Genomic DNA, 19475 nt, shown 5'->3' with positions numbered 1-19475 from the left:
CCACAGCCCTGACCCCGCCCCTCTCTCCGGCAGCTGCCCCCCCGCAGCGCGAGTGCTCCGCGCAGGCGCACTGCGCGCCGGAGTCAACTGCCCCCTCACGGCCCCTCCCAGCCCTCCACAAAGATGGCGGCCGCGCGGCGGCGGGCGAGGCGGTGGGGAGCGCTGAGACGGCGAGGCGAAGGTGGCGGCAGCAGCAGCAGCAGCGGTGGCGGAGGGAGGCAGTGACAGGTGCGGGGAGGGGAGGAAAAGGTGGCGGAGCGGCGGCGGCCGAAGCGCAGGTACCTCGAGTGGGCGGGTAAAGGGGTGGGGGAAGCGGCCGTCGCGGCGCCGCCCCTGCCCGAGCTGCGCCATCGGGGAACTCCCCTCCGCTCCCCGCCCTGGTGCCGCTGCCCGCCGGTGGCGGAGACCGAACCGTTAGCCGGGAGAGCCGGCGGGGCCATGGCGGTGAGTAGGCTTGCCAGAGGTGGGCTGGCAAACCGCGCCCCCCACTTCCCCTCAGCAGGGCGGGGAGAGGGGTGCGAGGGGACGGGGGCAGCCCCTCTACCTGCCCCCGGTGCCGGGCCCCTGAGGAGACGTTGGTACCCGCGGCTGCCCCAGGAGGGCTGGGGAACCGCTGGAGAAAGTTTGTGTCTTCCTTCCCGGACTTCCTTCTCCGCCGCTCGGAGGTGCCTCTCCCGGCCGGGGTTGGGCGTGGGTGGGGGGATCCTCCCGCTGTCAGCGGGGCTCCCCGGGGCAGGGCTGCTGGGCGGCTGCCGCGGGAGGAGGAGGAGGAGGCGGCCGGTTGTTCGGGAGGAGAGAGAAGCAGATGCGAAGCGCGACCCGAACAGCTGAGAGCCGGTTGCGACAGGCGGGGAGGAGAAGGAAGTGGTGGTTTTCAACACCTCTTTTCTTTTTATTGCTGCTGCTGCTGTTGTTCTCCTGCTAAGCCGTGAAGGTTCCCTCAGAACTCGCAGCGAAAGGGATCAAGCGTGTGTTTCTATATGTAGACAAAAAATTTTTCCCTGAAAAGACTATAATCTTCTTGCTGAGTGCTAGCAAATGCGTTCTTTCAAGCTAGACTCGTGCCCGATTCCTCCTTTCCTGAGTATTACTCAAGATTGGTCTTAACCTAAACAGAAACTTTTTGTTGCGTCCAGGCAACTAGAAAGTGAAACCAACTAAAAGCAAAAATGAAACTTTTCAGCCGATTTTTATTGTGCAGAGTAAAGAAAATAAGCAGTGGAAACGAGGGAAAACATGTTGGGTAGAAGCAAATTGTGCTTTGAGTGGCATATCAAGATGTGCTAGTAATTTCTTTAACCTTGTCAAAGGAAATTTATTAGCTACCTTGGATGTCAGGTGTTATTCCAGAATATCTCACGTCATGAATTACTTTCTGTGAAATGTTATTTGATTTTGGAATTTAAGTCTGCATTTGATCAAATGCATATCTGTTTATAAATGTCTTAAATTATCATGAAGACTTCAAATCTCTTAATTGTTTGCTGCTCAGTGCGTGGTAGCTTCTATCTTAGAAGCTATGGGTCCCAGTCCTGCTAAGCTTTGAGCTTATAAGAAGCTGTTTTATTGTTATGGCAATGGGTAACTTTCTGTTTTACGCAGCATAGAAATTTAACTGTAGCCATGATGTGAATCTGCATCCATAGATGTGTTTATATTCTGTGTCGTGAAATAGTATGAATCACAGCAACTCAGCAGTCCTTAAAATTCAGGAAGTACTATCAGTTAAATTTTTTTTTCCTCTTTTTTTTTTTTTGTAAGGAAATGGTCCCAAATAATTACAAAATTTAGTCACATGATGAATGGAGAAGTATCAAGCCTTCAGGTAGGGAGAAGGCTGTGCACGTATGTCAAAGTTGGAAATAGCTGAGTATCTATAGTACTCAATGTTGCACGTTGGATAGAGTTCTTAATAGCTGGTGTTCCTACTAAGCATGGGGGAGCAGGAAGGGTGCTGATCAAGTTTTCAAACATGGCATCTAGTTCTAGATTCACTCTGTGTATACAGAATGTAGGCAAGTCGTCTTGACCCAGAGGGATTGAATCTGGGACTTGTTTTGGCAAACTACACCATAATGTTTTTTTCTGGTTACTTTGGGAGGGGAAATTGACATGCTGAATCGGTTACATTGGAGCATTGGACACTGATTTTTGGCAGATGAAGCCATAGTTAAGAGAGATGCAGATCCTTGTCCTCAGAAAGGCCAGGACTCAATGATCAGTTGCTTAGGTCACTTGGTCAGGATGAGAGCAATCTGCTTTGAGCAGAGTCACAGGCTGACTACAGTAGATTATAATATTAAAACAGAATTAGATGAGTGTCTCAGTTTTTTCAGGGCAGATGGAGATCTTCTGAGCCTTTCTGCAGTATGACAAGCTCTAGGTGTATGAGTTACATGAGGCTCAGGTCATTACGCACAACACTTAAGTTATCTGCTTTCAATCTGTTAGTGGCATTTCTACCTTTTTCAAGTTGGAGTTTCTATTGCTGTGAACTTAAAAATCAAAAGCTTTTGATTTTTATAGGCAATAATGTAATGGAATTGCAGATACTTGAATTATGATTCAGACTAATAACTCATTTGCTTTGGGCTGTGAGTCCTGTGGATCTTGGGATGCTCGTGTTTGTTATTTTTTGCCTTGTGGCCATTTAATTTTACTCGAGTTTGGACCTACATCAGCTAACTCAGTGTTGTGCTGGTGATCATTTTGGCTTGAGATATCTCAGAAATCCTTCATAACTGTTATTGCAACTTTAACTACTTAATTGAACATGCTACTGCAGTGTTCTGTCTTAGGACTTACTGGGAAGCAAAACCCTTACAGCCTGACGTCAGGAGAGGTACAGTTTTTCATCTTCATCAATACTTTCTCTTAAATGGTTTTAATTTCTAAATGCTTTTAGGCAACACACTAATTTACCTTGCTGGCAGGTCACTTCTGAAATACTGTATGCTGTTATAAATGTGTTGGTCTCTAGAAATATTGAATGCTTGGAAGGTGTTAAGTGCTGGTGTTCTGATTGTCTATTGATACCTCTGTCAAAGTGGCAAATCCTATAACCTAGCCCAGTCCGCGTTTTTGGGTGTGTGAGGGGAACTGACAAAAATGCAGGCTTGTTCATTCCCAGATAGACAGGTGCTAGAGAAGACAGTTTTTGTGAGGCTGCAGGCCTACTTCCCGGACAGCGTTGTTGTCTGCAGCCATTGATGTTCATTGTTGGTGCCTCCTGGAACCTGAGGAATTCTTGTCTTCCTCCATCATCCAGCAACTCTGTACCTTTTTTTGACCTCCAGCTTCTAATTGTTCCAGGATTTCTACTTCAATCTCTGCTAAAATGTCTACAGGTAACGTGTTTCATTGGTGCATTTCTGATCTAAAATATGAATTGGATTCTCTCTGTTGGATCTGTCAATAACGCTTCTATATTTTATCATCCATTTCTTTAAGACTTGGCTTGGGGAAATTCCCAGGCAATTTGTAGCAAAATTCAACTTGGCTGCAGTTTATGGTGCACACATTGAATCATGAGCCATTGCTTTTCCTGTAGGACCAGATCTAGTAAAAATAGATTTGACTTGGACTGTCAACTCTTTAGTTTAACTAAAAGATACTGTCTGTATCTCAGAAAAGCAATAATAGTTTGGAATGAGTACACTGCTGCTTTTTTTGTTCAGCAAACACAAACCATGTTTATTTTGCTCGTGGGGCCAATGTTTCCTGAGCTACAGAAATGACCATTTTTTGGCTCCTTTGCCACATACAGTAAACTTTGAGCTTCCTTAATGCTGATGTTCGCTTGATGCCAGTAGAAAAACTGTTAGGCTTTTTCTTAAACTATCCGTAAAATTTAGTGGTTTCGTTTATGTCCAGTAATATTTTGAATTGTCATCTTGGGGTCGGTATTTTGTAGGACTGATGGGGAAGAAGAATGTTCAGAAAGTGTCTGTAACGCTTAATAGTATTACATGTTTACTGTAGGTTGTCCTCTTTAATTGTTCCAATTAATTTACATTTAGTTTCAGATGGAACAAATATTTTTGAAGTTGTCATAGTTGTTCCATCTGCCCCCCAGAGGTCTGGTCCTGTTCCAGCTGCTCATGTGCTCTTGAGCCTGTAACCAGTGAAAACTTTCAGACTTTTTTACTAAGCTGTCATAGATGATTTTAACAAAATGTAAATGGAAATAGAACTTGCTATGCCCTTTTGTCAATAATTAAATAGAATTTTTAGCTGTTGTTTTCATGCTGAACTACCTTGTATAATGAGAAGTCTTTTTATACTCACCTGCTGGGTCGTGCACCCTTTCTTGAGTATATTAATCATCTGTTTTGGTTAGGATATGTGCTGCAGAAACTGTTGGTCTTTGTTTTGATGGCACAGCTGTGTAAAGGACTGTGTTACTACTCTTCTTGGATGTATTGGTTTAGAATGCTTTTCTGTTTACAGTTTTAGTACCTCAGGACTGCAATACTCTTGCATTTTCCAAACTCTTTATTAAAATTTTAACACCGCATTCATTGGTGGTGTCTTCACAGCATCTCTCAATTTGAGTTAGCCTGGACATACTTTGCCCTCTTTGTGTTCATAGCTCCAAATAAACTTTCCCCATTTATGTCTAAGCAGCCACATTTTTTGGTGTCAGTCTCATCAGACCTGCTTGTGTATCTACCAGTTTGCTTAACTGAATTTATATGTTTGTCTCCCTGTGAGTTTTTGCTTTTTCAGAATGCCTGGACCCTCTTCTGGTCATACTGTTCCACAGTCAGAGCATCACGTAGGTTAACGTTGGTATTCTCTCTTTCAGTTCAGTATCTTGGGTGCCAAACACCATCCCAACAGCAGTTTGCAGAAGGTAAATAGGAGTGCTGAATATGCTTGTAGTGCGCCTCCCCCACGGGTCTTTGTTTCCAGAATTGTATTGAAGCGCTTAGGACAGTTGAAAAGATATGCTGCAAAACCTCCTCATTTATAGGCAATGGAAAATGTTCTACCTTATTATACATTTAATTACTTTGGGCATGAAGAGTTGTCAAAAATGAAAATACCTACAAGTTTTCAATCCAAGTTTAAGCAGTAGACCTCATTTTTTATCATCCATTGGTAAGAGAGAAGCATGGCACTTTCTAAGATGTGATAAGTGTCTTTTGCTTTCTAGAAGCACTAAAACAAATCATTCTACTTCCTGGCAACATACAGGCTGCTATAATACAGTGTAAAACTGTTTCATAACTGAAAATTTATAAAATTGAACCAATGTACTCCATGATTTGAAAAAACTATCAAAGTCTGGGAAATTGTCTGCAGGGAAAGTGACAAGATCCAAAAGGATTTATGCTGTGACAGATGTGGATAGGTAGTAACTTGATTAAGTAACTGGGAGTGAAAAGGAATAAGTGGCACACAAATGTTAACTTTACCTTCTTCATGGTGGTTCTTTTTTAATTTGCTTTGGGTTTTTTGTACATTGGTTGCATTTAAATCTGTGAAGCTTGGTTCTTAATGTCTTTTGATCTTGAATAACTTGAGGTGAAAATGGACTTAAACCTAGAACTTTACTGCTACGTGCAGTATAAAGTAAAAATGCCCTGTGGTTCACAAGTGTAAATACTTCCTTGTAAATCCTATTGAGTTTCCCCAATGTACAAATCCAACGTCTGTGGTAAACAAAGCCCAAGCTCAACTTATACAAGATCCTACAAGCATAGGCTACCACCAAGCTACTGTCTCTTCCTCTCGCTCGTGTAGTATACTCAATACCATATCTTACTCCTTGGATTACAAAATTAATCTTTCTTATCTAACTTATAGTTTTCCGACTGCAGGGTTTTGTTGTTCAGAGTTTGTTGTTCTTTTAACTGAAAAGAGCTGTATCTACTAGATGATTTGACAAAAGGAAACTGAGATGTAAGCAACAGAATGTCAACTAGATTAGTTTTACTTTGGGACAGAGGAACACGTTTTAGATGGTGGCAGCAAATCCAGTAGTAATGATCTGCAAAAAATGTGCATGTAGCTGAAAACTAATCTGTATGCAAAAATTGAATGGATAAGAAGGTTCAACGCAAAAACTTTGTTGACTTGCAATGTCTTGGCAATGAAAGAGAACCATGACTGTAACTATTCACTAATATTTCAATATATCTATTGATAGGCTGTTAGGGGACTTTCTACAGTAAGATTAAATATCATAAGCCACAAGAGTTACCATGCCTCCTATAGACTCTATTAAAAATGTAAATGGGGAAGACCACACTTGAAGAAAACTGTTTCTTCATCCATTTAGTCTAGTATGAAGGTAGATGTTGAAACAAAGTACGAAGAAATGAGGACTAGAAGAAGCTGCAGGAGTGAGCAGTGACTGTTGACAATGATCAGTCTTAGATGCAGCTGAAATGCAATTTGTTTAAATTTCTTCAGGCTTGCCAATAGCTTGATTCCCCATATATAACATTATTAGTATACATGCACATTCCACTCAATGATGCCTTTTCCATGGTGAGGATAAATGACCATAATTCATGTAATATATCTTAAAAGTACTCCTATTTTAATTATGTACATCATGGCAGTACAGCTCCAAACAGATTATTTTCTGATTTTGCAGCTTTATATTTGTTAATGAATTGACAGCTATTCAGTGTTGCAACTTCATATCTAAAATAGGAAGCTGAGAGCAGCTTTGTCCTGCTGACTTGATTAGGCAATCAAACTAGTTGGTCTCACGGTGTTTTAATTTACTAAAAGTTTTGGAGGATGGGGTGGGACTTGGGCAAAGGGCGTGCTGGTGTCATCTGGGAAACCTGCTCCTGTTTTGCTGTCTTCCCCTTCTGCAGTTGCAGAGACACTTTCATTGGAGAACTCTTGCACATGTAGCACATTAGTTTTCAAGAGCTGCATTCAGCTTAACATGCTGTTTGACTTAGCTTGAGAGCAGCCCTGAAGAGAAGGACTTGGGGGTGCTGGTAGACGAGAAGCTCAACGTGAGCAGGCAATGCGCACTTGCAGCCCAGAAAGCCAACCCCATCCTGGGCTTCGTCAAAAGAAGCGTGGCCAGCAGGTTGAGGGAGGTGATTCTGCCCCTCTACTCTGCTCTGGTGAGAACCCCACCTGGAGTACTGCATGCAGCTCTGGAGTCCTCAACACAAGAAGGACATGGACCTGTTGGAGCAGGTCCAGTGGAGAGCGACAAAGATGATCAGAGGGCTGGAGCACCTCTGCTATGAGGACAGGCTGAGAGAGTTGGGGTTGTTCAGCCTGGAGAAGAGAAGGCTTCAAGGAGACCTTATAGCGGCCTTCCAGTACCTAAAGGGGGCCTACAGGAGAGATGGGGAGGGACTCTTTATCAGGGAGTGTTATGATAGGACATAGGGTAACGGCCTCAAACTGAAAGAGGGTAGATTTAGATTGGATATCAGGAAGAAATTCTTTACTGTGAGGGTGGTGAGACACTGGGACAGATTGCCCAAGGAAGTTGTCAATGCCTCATCCCTGGAGGTGTTCGAGGCCAGGCTGGATGGGGCCTTGAGCAGCCTGGTCTAGTGGGAGGTGTCCCTGCCCATGGCAGGGGGGTTGGAACTGGATGATCTTTAAGGTCCCTTCCAACCCGAACCATTCTGTAACTTACCCCGCTTTAATTCATTTACATGGCATGCAAGTAACTGCTTTGGTACCATTGTGACGAAGTTTAATATTAGGGAAGTGAAGCACCTGCCAGGTTGACTGTCTCTTGACCTTTTTTACTACCGTGTTTGGTAGCTTCATGAATGCTGTGCATTGACACTGGAAGAAGCAGTTCCTCTCTGCTTATTCCTATGCTTGGCATTCATTTGTGTATTTGCATAAGTGAAATGGGTCAGGCAACTGTTTTATGTTAAAAATGACCCATTTTTGTAAGACTAATTTTAAACTACATCTGTCCTCCGGTTCAGTTCACTGTATTGTTGACCGATTGCTTGCAGGAGTGCAAGTGGGAGCTGCTACTATGATTTAGCAGAACTGACTTAACAGCAGTTTAAAGTCTTGATGAAAGAACATCTTTCAAATGTGTTTGTTAGGCCTCAAAACACCTTCTTTTTTGGTGGATTTGGTGGTGATGGTTTTCCAAGAGAATCAGTGGAGGGAAATTTTAAAATCTGTTAGACTTGTGGCCTTATTGATCCTACGTAATTTTGCATTTGGATAGCATAGTTTTCATTTTTCAGAATGAGCAGGAAAAAGCTTTTTCATAAGAGTTCTTTAAAAGCCGCTTGTTCTGCTTGAATCATGCACTCTTTGTAGCTCCAACACCAGCAGCTGTCTCTGCAATAAATTTATCTCACTGACCAGTTGCATCACATTAATAAAAATATAGCCATGTTTTTAGTTTGCCTTAAAGGAATCATATGAAACATTATTTTGAAAATTTGCCCTTGCTACTCATGGCTACCAAAAAGGGGGAGTTGATAACAAACGAAGAACTAGCTTGATTCTTGGCATTGAATTTGCTTGTTTTCTCAAAAAATAAGCACGTTCTTAAACAGAAGTGAAGGCAAGAGTAATGGTTAACAGGGAAAGGCCAAGTTGTTTTTGAGCCCATGTGATTTTCAGAAAATAAACTGAAGGAAATCCAGTTCTGGCAGAGGCTTACAAGAACCTAATTTAGCTGGTATAAAAGTAAAACTAGCAGGGTTTAAGGAAGTTCTTGAGAGTAACAGGAGTGTAAAACAAAACAGCCCCACAGTTCAGATCAGCGTAGCATAAATGAAGTGGAATTGCATTGGAGTGGTGCAAAAAATACGCTATGCAGTTCACTCTCCTCATTTCTTTTTGAGGATACTTCCCAAGAGTATCTAAAAGGAAGGTGTTCCTGTGAGACAAAGGAGGCCAGAGGATAGCTCCCAAACAATGTGTGATACTGAATGAGATTGATGTACCTGCTAAAGGCTAGGCATAAGATTGCACCCAGGTGCTGACAGTTTACTCATTGATTTTTAAAATGCACGCTGTCAAATTAGTTCTGAGTAAAATGAACAGATTAATTCTGATTTGTGATATGGTTGCACTTATCGCTTCCTAAAAGTTACAGAACTAGTTTAGGCTTCTTTTCTTTGAAGGTATAAAAGGGAGGGGCAAATAGTTGGAAAGTACTGAATTCTTCTTATGCAACAACTTCAAGTTATATGTACTTGATCCAGATAAGGACAGTGGATGGTGTTTTAAGAATCTAATTACAATAACATTTAAAACCAGAATGTGGTGTTTTCAGGTAGTCTCTGTTGCGCTGGTCCTGTTATGTACAGTCAAGCATTTAACAGTCGTTCTGGACAAGATGAGGTGGTAAGTGTCCATATTATGCCTCTCTAGATGACTGGTTTATCAGCGTCTAGTTCTTCTCTATGTAGCCTTCACCTTCAAAATTTAATATTCTACATCAGCTACTAGTAAGACCTTAGCCTCTTTGGCTCAGATTCAAAAACTGCTGGCTCATAAATACAAATGCATTAAACTTGAACAGCTGGAGTGTTTCCAGTTGTCTACTATGCATTCTCGTATAGGTTATAGTACTCATAACATGAATGCATGAACTGCATTTGAAACCGCTCCTAAATCATTGCGGTTCACAACTTGGAATATGAAGGTAACCTGAAGTAGGTATTGATTTACTATAATATGCTTAACTCCTGCAATGCTACAGTTTACCAATGTGTGGCTTGGCCATTCCTGCTTTGAGGAGAACAGGCAAGAACTACTGGGAGTGAGTTGGATCCAGTAACCGTTTTGGCTGTTTAAGTGCACTTGCATTTGCTCATCAGTTAGTATTTTCTTCATAACAGTATTGCATTCATTTTCCAACTTTTAGTGTTTGCCTTCCAGTGGTAACATAGTATGAAGAGAGATGTGTATCACATTTCTCAGACTTGTTTGAGAATTGTGTTTAGTGAGTATCTGTGACACCACTTGAGAGCTACAGTTGAAGTATTTCCATATTTATGGTAGAGATTGTAGATTCTTTTTTCCTATAGGGAGTTCCAGTGCTTATTAAAACATTTTGCATATCTTCATTTTTAACTATTTTGATTTATAGTTTCTAGTGAATGTCAGACTTTGTTGATTTACTTTATGAAACTATACTTTTTTATAATTTTCCTGTATTGTCTATTACAACTTTAGTATTATGAACAACAGGACTAAAGGGAACAGCCATTTCATTTTCACTTTACTTAAAACAAGTTTGTCAAATTAGTGAAATAGAAATGTTCCATGGAACACCATTCTTCTAATAAAAAATAAAACTTCTGTATTAGAGAATGTTTTATCAAATTTTCCAGGAAACACTTTTCTAAAACAGGAAAAATACTTTATGAAGAACAAAGCACATCTTTTAAATAAATTGCATATTAATTGAAATAATTAGTGCAGAACTGAAAAAGAAAAGCTAGTATACCGTAATTGCTACATCCAAAACTGTGTGACTAGAAATTGTGATAAATGTATAGAGAAAAAAATTAAAATCATTCTGCTCTATTCTGATTCTTAAACGCAAAACTCTTCAGCATGCTTCTTAACTTTAATAGCTCAGCTACAACCTTATGGATCTCTGGGTAATTATATTCTAATACATTTTTGCATCAGCTACATCACTGTGTCCAAGCTTTTTCCCGTAGCGCATCAGGTGACATGACTAACATCTGTTGCATATGCTTTGTTCTTTCCTGTGCACCCTAGGGATGCATCGGTGTATTTTGTTTCTAGAATTTTCCTCACTTTAGCATATTTGTATGTCTTGGACGCTTGTATTTGTCCACTCTTATCTGATGACTTCTGAACTGGATGGCCGATTTGACAGATTGGAAGGAATCCTGATAGTAATTTTACAAGTCTCAAATTGGCAGGCAGGACATATCTTTTAAGGACTGTAGGAAATAATAAAGAATAAATTTATCTCACAGTAGGCACTAAAGAATGGATGTGGTGAGTACTTACAAACACCTCAGTCACTGGAAAAGTTTAAATAGTAGCTTGCATCTTCTTGAAAAGAAGAGTCACTCAGATGTGAGGGTCTAATCTAAATAAAATAGGGCTTTATTACTTCAGCTGTTTGAAATATATTTATTTTTAAAGTGCATCTGCTGTCTTCATGTTGGAGAAGGCAAAATCAAAGCATTTCATGCATTAGGATTGGGTGATGTTTTTTTGGTCTTTCTGATTCTGTAAGTTCATGCCTTAATCTTTGGCAAAACCCAGGAAGTGTTGTCTGCTCTTCAGAAAAGCTTTTCCTTCTTACTGGAAATTGTCTGGACCTGAGGATGAGCCTTGCCTGTGGTTCCTGGGGAAGCGTAGCTGCAGGAGGACCTGGTGAAGGTGGAATGCACACCTGCTCTGCTGTACCAAGCCCACTGGGAAAATATACCTTATGGCAACCTTGAATTAGCAGCTGTGATGTGATACAGGCTGAAGCATGTATGAAACTGCACTACTGACAAAAAAAGTCCCGGAGTAGCCCTGTTTTTATCACTTCTCATGTAACAGCAACATGCAGTGTGGAAACATTTATTATTGATTTCATTGAGCCTGTTCCTTATGCTGTGCCCTTTCTTTCTTAGGCACTTTTGTCCCTGCTTAAACTTCCATCCTCGTGTTGTGTAGAATCAAGGCTCTTGTGTAATAATAAATCTATTTGTATCTGTTGGTCACCAGATTTGACAGAATTAGGATGTGAAAGAGTATTAAGTTGCTCTAAGTATTATGATGGTAAGTAGGTAGGTAAAGAAGCAGCACTCTGTAAATCACAAAAACTGAGGAAAAAGCTGGCAATACATATTTCTCCTTCAGCAGGCGCCAGAGATACCACTGTGGAGTGTGGCCTTATAAGTCCTCCAGTTAAGGGAAAACCGATTGATTGCGTTTTCTATCAAACTCAATAACCAGAAGCAGTGAATCTCTAGGAAAGGAGTACTCCTTAGGTTTGGTGGGTTTTTTTGTACCCAGCATTGTTACTAGATATCACTAAATGTTTCATAGTAGTATCTACAGCCCAACTGAAATGGAAAGCCTGTGTGTGTTGGGAGCTTAGTACAAAAGTATAACTTTTTAATTCATAGTCATCCTTGAGTGCAGCTTTCCTCCTTTTCTTAGAAGAAAGGCCAGTATAAAGTAATTCTGTTATGGACAGTGCTGTGGGTATGTCTTCCAAAGTTTGACCCTTCAGTCTGAGAGTTTGATCTTTGATTAGCACTATCACTGTTACTTTGAAATTCTGAATTAAGAATCTGACAGCTTTTAAGAGCTTGGGAGACAAACTGTTGTCCCCTTTCTGGGTTCAGATCTACTGAAAACCATTTAACTTTGGCATTAAATGTTGTATTTTGATTGACTAATACTCTGGAACTCATAGAAGAATTCCTCTCAGAAGTGGCCTTTGGAGATGATTGCCGCCTTCAGCCATTTGTCAGGACCTTGCATGGTCAGGTTTTGACTTTCTTAGTAGTCTCCAAACTCTTACGATCATGCACCCCATCAGTAAACATGTTTTAAGCATGCGCCTCCAATATACATACATTTTTAAATTATATGCATGTGGTACTCCATCTACTAATACAGTATGTACACTACAAAGCATAAACAGAAAAAGAAAGGATGAGATAAAGATGAAAAATGCTGTTTAAAAATATTTTTTATTCATCAGTGACAAAAAATATTTTCTTCCCGCACCCCAAGGGATTGTCTTGTGTACCACCTGGGGTGTGTGCACCCCACTTTAGAGACCACTGATATACAGGATAGACATTAATGCAGCTCTCTCAGGGCAACCTATGCCAGCGCTACACCACTGTCATTATGAAGATGTCTTTTTTTGCTTTGTGTTCAGACATAATTTCCAGCATTGCAGCATGTGTCCATCACTTCTTGTACTTCTTCTGTGTGCCTCCAAGAAGAGTTTGATTTAAGCTTTTGACAAGCATCCTTCAGGTAGTGGAATCCAGCCAATAGGTGACCCCCTGACTACTCTAGTGCTCTTAGCTTCTGCTTGTCTTTCATGGGCCTAAGCCCAGTAATGGTCTTTGTGGCATCTCTTTCATACTGGGGAGGAGGAGGAGGTGACTGGGAAGAGCAAAACTGGACGTGGTATTCCAGATACCACCTTATAAATGTTGAATAGTTAGGAATAATCTCTTCCATCAGCGCATCGGCTGTGCTTCTCTGCTAATACAGCCCAGTATGCTGTTAGCCTTCGTTGCTACGAGGACACGTGCTGCTGACTCATGTTGTTTTACCTTGGTGATCCAGCTGATTTAATGCTGATGTGTTTTTCAGAGACTGTCGTTAAGATCAGCTGCTAGTCTCTTGGAGATGGAAATGCTGATCTCTTGCATGTGCATAGGAAATGCACTGCCCAATGATCTCAGCCTTACAATATTCTTTAACCCTTAATAAACGATTGACTGAGTAAAAAACAGAATTATATAAGTCTTTAGAACATGAGAGTAGTGCCACAGCAACATTAAAGGACAAAATCTGAAGGCATTTAAGGGTTGGGTTAAGTTGTCATTACAGTTCAGGAAGGCAAACTTGCTTACTGAACTATTGAGGGGAACTTAGTCTCAGAGCCTTAACATCATTTAGCCTATTGGCTCATTAGTGTAATCCATTCCTTAATGGTTCCTCAGGCATAACTCTGGAGTCTCTAAACAAATCATGTCCAGTAAATTTAGATGCCTTCCCTTTTTTTCATCTTTGATAGCCTTCAGAAAAATCTTTCAAAGTCTTTTCAAATTCATTTCATAAGCAAAATGAATAGCGGTTCGGATGGGGGTAGTGAGGAATAGGTAGTTTGCTATCTAAGTCTTGTACAAAGCGTTAACGTACACAACTTGGTTGAAATCTCAGGAGACTTTGTACTTTCCTTGCGTCCTAGGACAGACAGATTCTGAAAGAACTGTGTCAGCTGAGTTAGTGATCCTGAATTACACTCAGAATGTCTGCTACTAGTTCAGTATAGTCAGTAGCAAGACAAGAAACGAGATAGCTGTTCATGCAGCCATTGTTGCTGTGCATGAGTCAGTATAGATTTCTAAATAACCATGCCTTTAATGCGCCACTGGTAGAAAATTACTTCTTGGCTGTTTCTGTGCTTAGCAACAGTGTATTACCTATCTGTTCATCTAATGTGTCGTCTTCCTTGCCTGGTCTCTTTTAATATGTCCACAAGAATGGTGTAGTGAGTTGGCCTTAAATAAATCCTTAGATTTATTGCACGTGTTATTTTACCCCTCCTGAAGGCTGCTGCATCCATTAGTTTTCAGTGGTGGAGGAAATATGACAATAGGCTAGTGAATTGTTTGTAGTGGCTCTGCAGGCTGAGCCTTACCTGTTGTCCAAATGCAGGCTGTTTTTCTTGTGTCCTTTTCAAGACCTCACTAAATCCTGAGTACATTGGGAAGCTAGCTGGTGTTGGAAGGTAGTTATGTCGTCCAGAACAGTTTTATGCGGCGTAAGGCTGAAATTATGGTATGCACATACTTTGCTTTCAAGTATTTTCAATATGGAACAATATTTTCAAGAAGTTGTAGTCACTTATTACTGCTCTTTTGAACAGGTATCAACAATTTTGTCAGCAAATTGGAGACAAAGCTTGTTATGTTATTCCAGTAGAAGCTGTAGCTATTTGCAGACAGAGGCAGGGAAAACGTCCTCCTTGTTGCTAAGTGAGGTACACCTGTTGATATAACTGATACAGCCTTTTGGGGAGCTTGCGTTTGGCTGTCCACCTCTATTATCCTATCCGTTTAAGAATTCATAGGACTGAGTTCATTCTTGTTTTAGAAAGAATAGCTTTACCTTTATGTATTAAAGCCTTTTGTTATGTCTAGCTTTTTAAGCTATTCATGCCATTTTAGTGGAGTAAAATGACTCGATCTCTTATCACTGACATGGTTTGTCGTTTCCAGACTACCTTCTGACTTCCTTTTTCTTTTTTCTTTTGTTTCTTCTTTTTTTTTTTTCCTGAGAGCTGAGATAAAAACGTGTTCTGTAATGATACGTCAAAAACTGATACCTTTCCTTCTTATTGGAAACCCTCATGTTCAACAACTCTGTATTTACTGTTCATGTTTAAGGGCTGTCTGTCCAGTTTTAATCATGTAATACTTGTTCTGTGTTTTTTTTGAAGAGAAATGTTATGTAATGCTAAATAAAGTTTAAGATTGTTTTTCCAGTTCTCTTATTAGTACCTTTATCAGCAATACCCATCACCAGAAGATTCTCATCAAATTAATTGGATAAGCTTTTTTCCATCAATCATACTTGTCTTTTAATTCTTTACAAATAACATCCAGTGTCAACTATTTACTTCTATTTGGTCTCAGATCACTGTTGGCTAACAGACCTCGATTGTCCCATTTGACCTTTTACAATAGAGCATTTCATGCAAGACTTACAGTTTTCTTCCGGACCTCTGAGACTTTCCCAGGACTTTCCCAGTTATTTGCAAGTCTTTTTCAAAGATCTAGGTAGGTCTCTTCTTACAGAAGTCGAGAATGCAAGTTTTCCAAGTCTGCTGATTTTTAAAAACTCTGTCTGTGCCCATTTGATGTCCTTGCATCCAATGTGATATAATGACCTTTATTTCCAAGATACGTTTATTAAGCACATCTGCTTATTTTCATGCCAGCCTTTTGTCCGTTTTCCCTGACTACTTCTGCCACGCATACCTTCTCCTTTTTCAAATTTCTGTCTGTCTTTATTTGTCCTCATAGCTAAAAAGAAAAGGCACCTGCAGCTGGTGGACGTACCATGTCTTACTGTCTGACCAGATTATATGCACTGACTTGTACAGATTGCTGCCTCTTGACTACTGATAGGGGAAAAGGCTTTTGATGATACATGTAGCATACACCCACACTGGTGTGAAGTTTAAACCTTTAGACTTCAAGACTAGTTCAGTGGCATTGCAGAGAAATCTAATATTGTATTGTCAAGAAAGCATTGATTTATTTTTTCCCTTAGATTGATTACGCAGTCTGACAGGTAGCACTCTTATTATTGTTACAGAGGGTGTCAGGAATAACACTATACCTAGTACCTCCTGTCAGGGCTTATTGATGAGCAGTGTGCTTTGTCTCTGGAATAAATCAAACGCTTGGATCCAGACATGGAATTTAGCTGTGGCCTGGTTAAGGCACTGAAGGCAGTGTGCAAAGGTGGACTACCCACCTAAGCACTCAGGTGCCTCTGGGAAACTAATCTTCATACAAATCAAATCATTAAACACCTATGTGAGAGAATGAATGAACCTGAGACCAAATTTTACATATGTCTAGAGCTGCTCCTGTCTTGGAAGGGCTGAACAAGTTGTCATAATGGTTGTACTTGAGTCAGTTTGGGTTATGTTTAATTCTCACTGGTGTCCAATTTGATAGACATGTTTTGATTCATGCCTAATAAATGGTGATAGCACTGAGAGCATCGTAAGTTGTGAATTCAGTCAAAAGTCATTGTATGTGGTAAAGGAAGTTAGTGCATTCTTATATAAGAGGCTAGTCATTAGCACAGTGGCTTGGAATCATAAGCTGGGTTAAACTTAAACCTAGGGAAATTCAAGCCAGGTTAGTCTGGGAGTATTGGAATTAACTTTCTGTCTGTGACACTGTAGATAGGAGCGCAAATTATTTGGAGCTGTAAGATCAAGAGGTGACAGAAGAGCAAGCCTGGCTGTAGCTATCGTGGGAAGAAGGGATGCCTTCATCCTAACCCATGCTTCCAGGCTGTGCCTTCATTTTACATTAAACAGTCATTGGATGATATCCTGGGAAGCTTACCAACTTGCTAGCTTGAAAGATGATCCAAATAACTTTCATCAGCCCTCTGCCACCTGCAGAAGTGGTGGGGACTGACTGTAGCCTGGAGGATTTTTTGATAAGTGGGAAAGCTTTTAAAGTAAGGTAGGAATATAAAACTCTGTCCTCATTGCTTGAGAGACTAATTAGTCTGGCTAAGCAGGTATAAATGACTTGGCATAAGCGGTGATGAATTCTTAAGTAATCACAGTTAGGTTTCAAAGTCTTTTAACCTAGAGGGATTTTTCCCCCAACTTTAATCTTTGCAGAGAAGACCAGGATAGTAAATGAAATCACTAAAATAATTTCAGAATGCCTTTTTTTTCCCAAGTTCATAGTTTTATAGTTATATAGGACAACCTTCAGCATGGGAATAGCTAAATCATACTGTATATGTGTAGCTGTGTGAGGGGCTTGTAGTGCTTTGTTAATGCATTTTCTAGAAAATGGGAAGTCTTTGTTCTGTGTTAGTCGTCTTGTACTGACGGCACTGTATTACAGATTTCAACCCACAGCAGATATACAACAACATCTGCCTTAGAGGGGCAAACCAGTAAAAGCAGTCAACTGGATGGGATGGGGATAGTTTTAGAGAACACTTCTGAGTAGTAAGCTGTAACAGCAGCTCGTAAATTAACCACATATCATCTCTAGAACTTGGTACCAAAGTCAGTGTCATTAAGATGACTTGATCAGTCCTTGAATTTTATCAGGTATCTCTTCATTTAAAGTAAGTTTTATATGCTCTAACTAGTAAGCATCTCTGTTTAGGAGCGGACAGTGTATCTGTGTTAGAAGTTTAGAAGTGTTTGTAGACTTTCACTAGTCAGATGAGATCAAGGCAAAACTTTAAAAACCTGTAACATTACTGTCAGGCTGTGTGACTTTAAAATTTTATCTACTTATTTTCACCAGGCTACTGTAAGTACTGGCTAAGAGAGGCAGTTCTGCTTTAAAAATACTGTACAAGCTTATTCTCAGCTTAATCTTTATGTCTATGTTTCATATTAAGTTCTGTTTTCAGATGCAAAATGTGATTGCCTTGTGGGAATTCTGAATGCACCATTCACCGCTAGTGAATTCTTTCCACCTGTTGTTTTGTTAAGAAATACCGATTTCTCAGTTCTTGTTGATCTAATTATTTTTTCTTTTTTTTTTTTTTCTCTACCCAAAAGCTAAGCGTACTTAGTCTGGCTGGGATGGAGTTAAGAGCAGTACACTAAACGAGCATAACTTAGTGATTTTTTTTTTTTAACAAAATAAAATAAAATTCCAAAAGCAGCTTGTTAGACTTGCAATATGTATTTCTGGCATGGAAAAATGGTAATCTTCAGCTTTTCTGGTCTTAATTCTTCCGTCTAGTCTTCATATAGCACTAACACGCAAAGTATCAGAAAACACATTACTTATTGCTTGTTAATGTAATTGAAAGGAACTCTTGGCTGAATCTTGCTTTCTGTTACGCTGTTACTTGACACTCATCAGAGTTGAAGTGGATCACCTTTTTCATGCGCCTTTTGCCTGGTGGCTGTTTTTATTGTCATCAGATTTCATGTAACTTTACAGTGTGTGCTAGCGAGGGCTTTTTCATAGTATAGTTATGAGGATTATAATTTTGTGTGCAGGCATTACCTCTTTTTCCCACCTCCCAAGTTTTAGCTGCTGGTAAAGCTTCTAAAGGGCCACAGGTTATCAAAATGACACAGTTTTAATTCTGTGTCTAATACACTTTAAAAGTAAAGAAATGTCAGATTGTGCAGAAGTTTTGTTGTGGTTTTTTTATTCATTTATGTCTCACTTGAACATTTTTAGGAACTAGTCATTCCTAAAATAAGTGTCTTATTATTTATAATAGTAGAAAAACTGGGTTGGTGATTTTAAAAAAACAAAAAGAAAAAAAAACCCTACAAACCAGTGTCCCTTTTTGTAGATCTCAGTTTTTTACCGTTTCATATAAACAGGAACACTATATATGTAATTTCTAAGGCAACTATGCTTTTTCCCCGCCCCCTATTTTTTCTAGTATGTGTTTTTTCAGCAGTGACAGTTGAACTTAGACAAAATATTTTGATTTATAACCAAAGGTAAAAGATTCAGGATTGTTAGCTCCAAGGCTGTGATGTATCATCTTTAAGGTTCAGCCGCTAGAGGGGGTCTAAACCTGCCCTCTGTGTAAATAAGGCTTATACTGGCTGGCAAAACCTTCAAGTTTATACAATTGCTGGTATGTTGTGGAAACATACTTTCAAAAGGTGTCTAATTTCATAATCTTTTTTTAACTGATGCTGTTTTTAGGGGTGATTATTCAGAAATATTTGTATAGTTTAACCATTTGAGTAACTTTTCTTTGCAGGTGATCTTGTGAATTAGTGTTACCATCAATGATGGCAGAACATCCACCATTACTGGATACCACTTCGATTATAAGTAGTGAAATCCCTCTTCTAACTTCCCCTATTGTTAGTGGGGATGGAGCACAACAGGTAAGGAAACTTCAGTATATTTCTTTTTTTTTTTTTTTTCCTTCGTTCCAACAGCATCATTGACACTGTAAAAGATAGTAAGCCTTCATCTGGAATACTTTTGTGCAGCCTTGGCTATGCATGTGTTTTAGAGGTGGAGGCGAAGGTGTAGAACTGGTGCAGAGAAGAGATTTGT

General features: G+C 40.1%; 1 protein-coding gene across 10 annotated transcripts in view; it reads left to right on the top strand.

The window, feature by feature from the left end:
• The first annotated feature begins 68 nt into the window (after positions 1-68).
• The window catches only part of FNDC3A (fibronectin type III domain containing 3A), a 123413-nt gene continuing 104006 nt past the window's right edge, over positions 69-19475 (top strand). The window contains exons 1-4 of one of the 10 annotated variants that reach the window (XM_054211472.1): positions 316-444; positions 4808-4855; positions 9248-9318; positions 19171-19300. In XM_054211472.1, coding sequence (XP_054067447.1) covers positions 19199-19300 — 102 coding nt within the window. In that variant the 5' untranslated portion in view covers positions 316-444; positions 4808-4855; positions 9248-9318; positions 19171-19198. Of the gene's footprint in view, positions 279-315; positions 445-1761; positions 1826-1847; positions 3348-4807; positions 4856-9247; positions 9319-9364; positions 15492-19170; positions 19301-19475 lie in introns of those variants that run through there. The other 9 variants (XM_054211453.1, XM_054211423.1, XM_054211461.1 and 6 more) reach the window with 9 other exon arrangements.

This window comes from Rissa tridactyla, chromosome 1 (genome assembly GCF_028500815.1).
Source record: "Rissa tridactyla isolate bRisTri1 chromosome 1, bRisTri1.patW.cur.20221130, whole genome shotgun sequence".
Lineage (NCBI taxonomy): Eukaryota > Metazoa > Chordata > Aves > Charadriiformes > Laridae > Rissa > Rissa tridactyla.
This window is presented reverse-complemented; position numbering and strand designations above follow the sequence as displayed.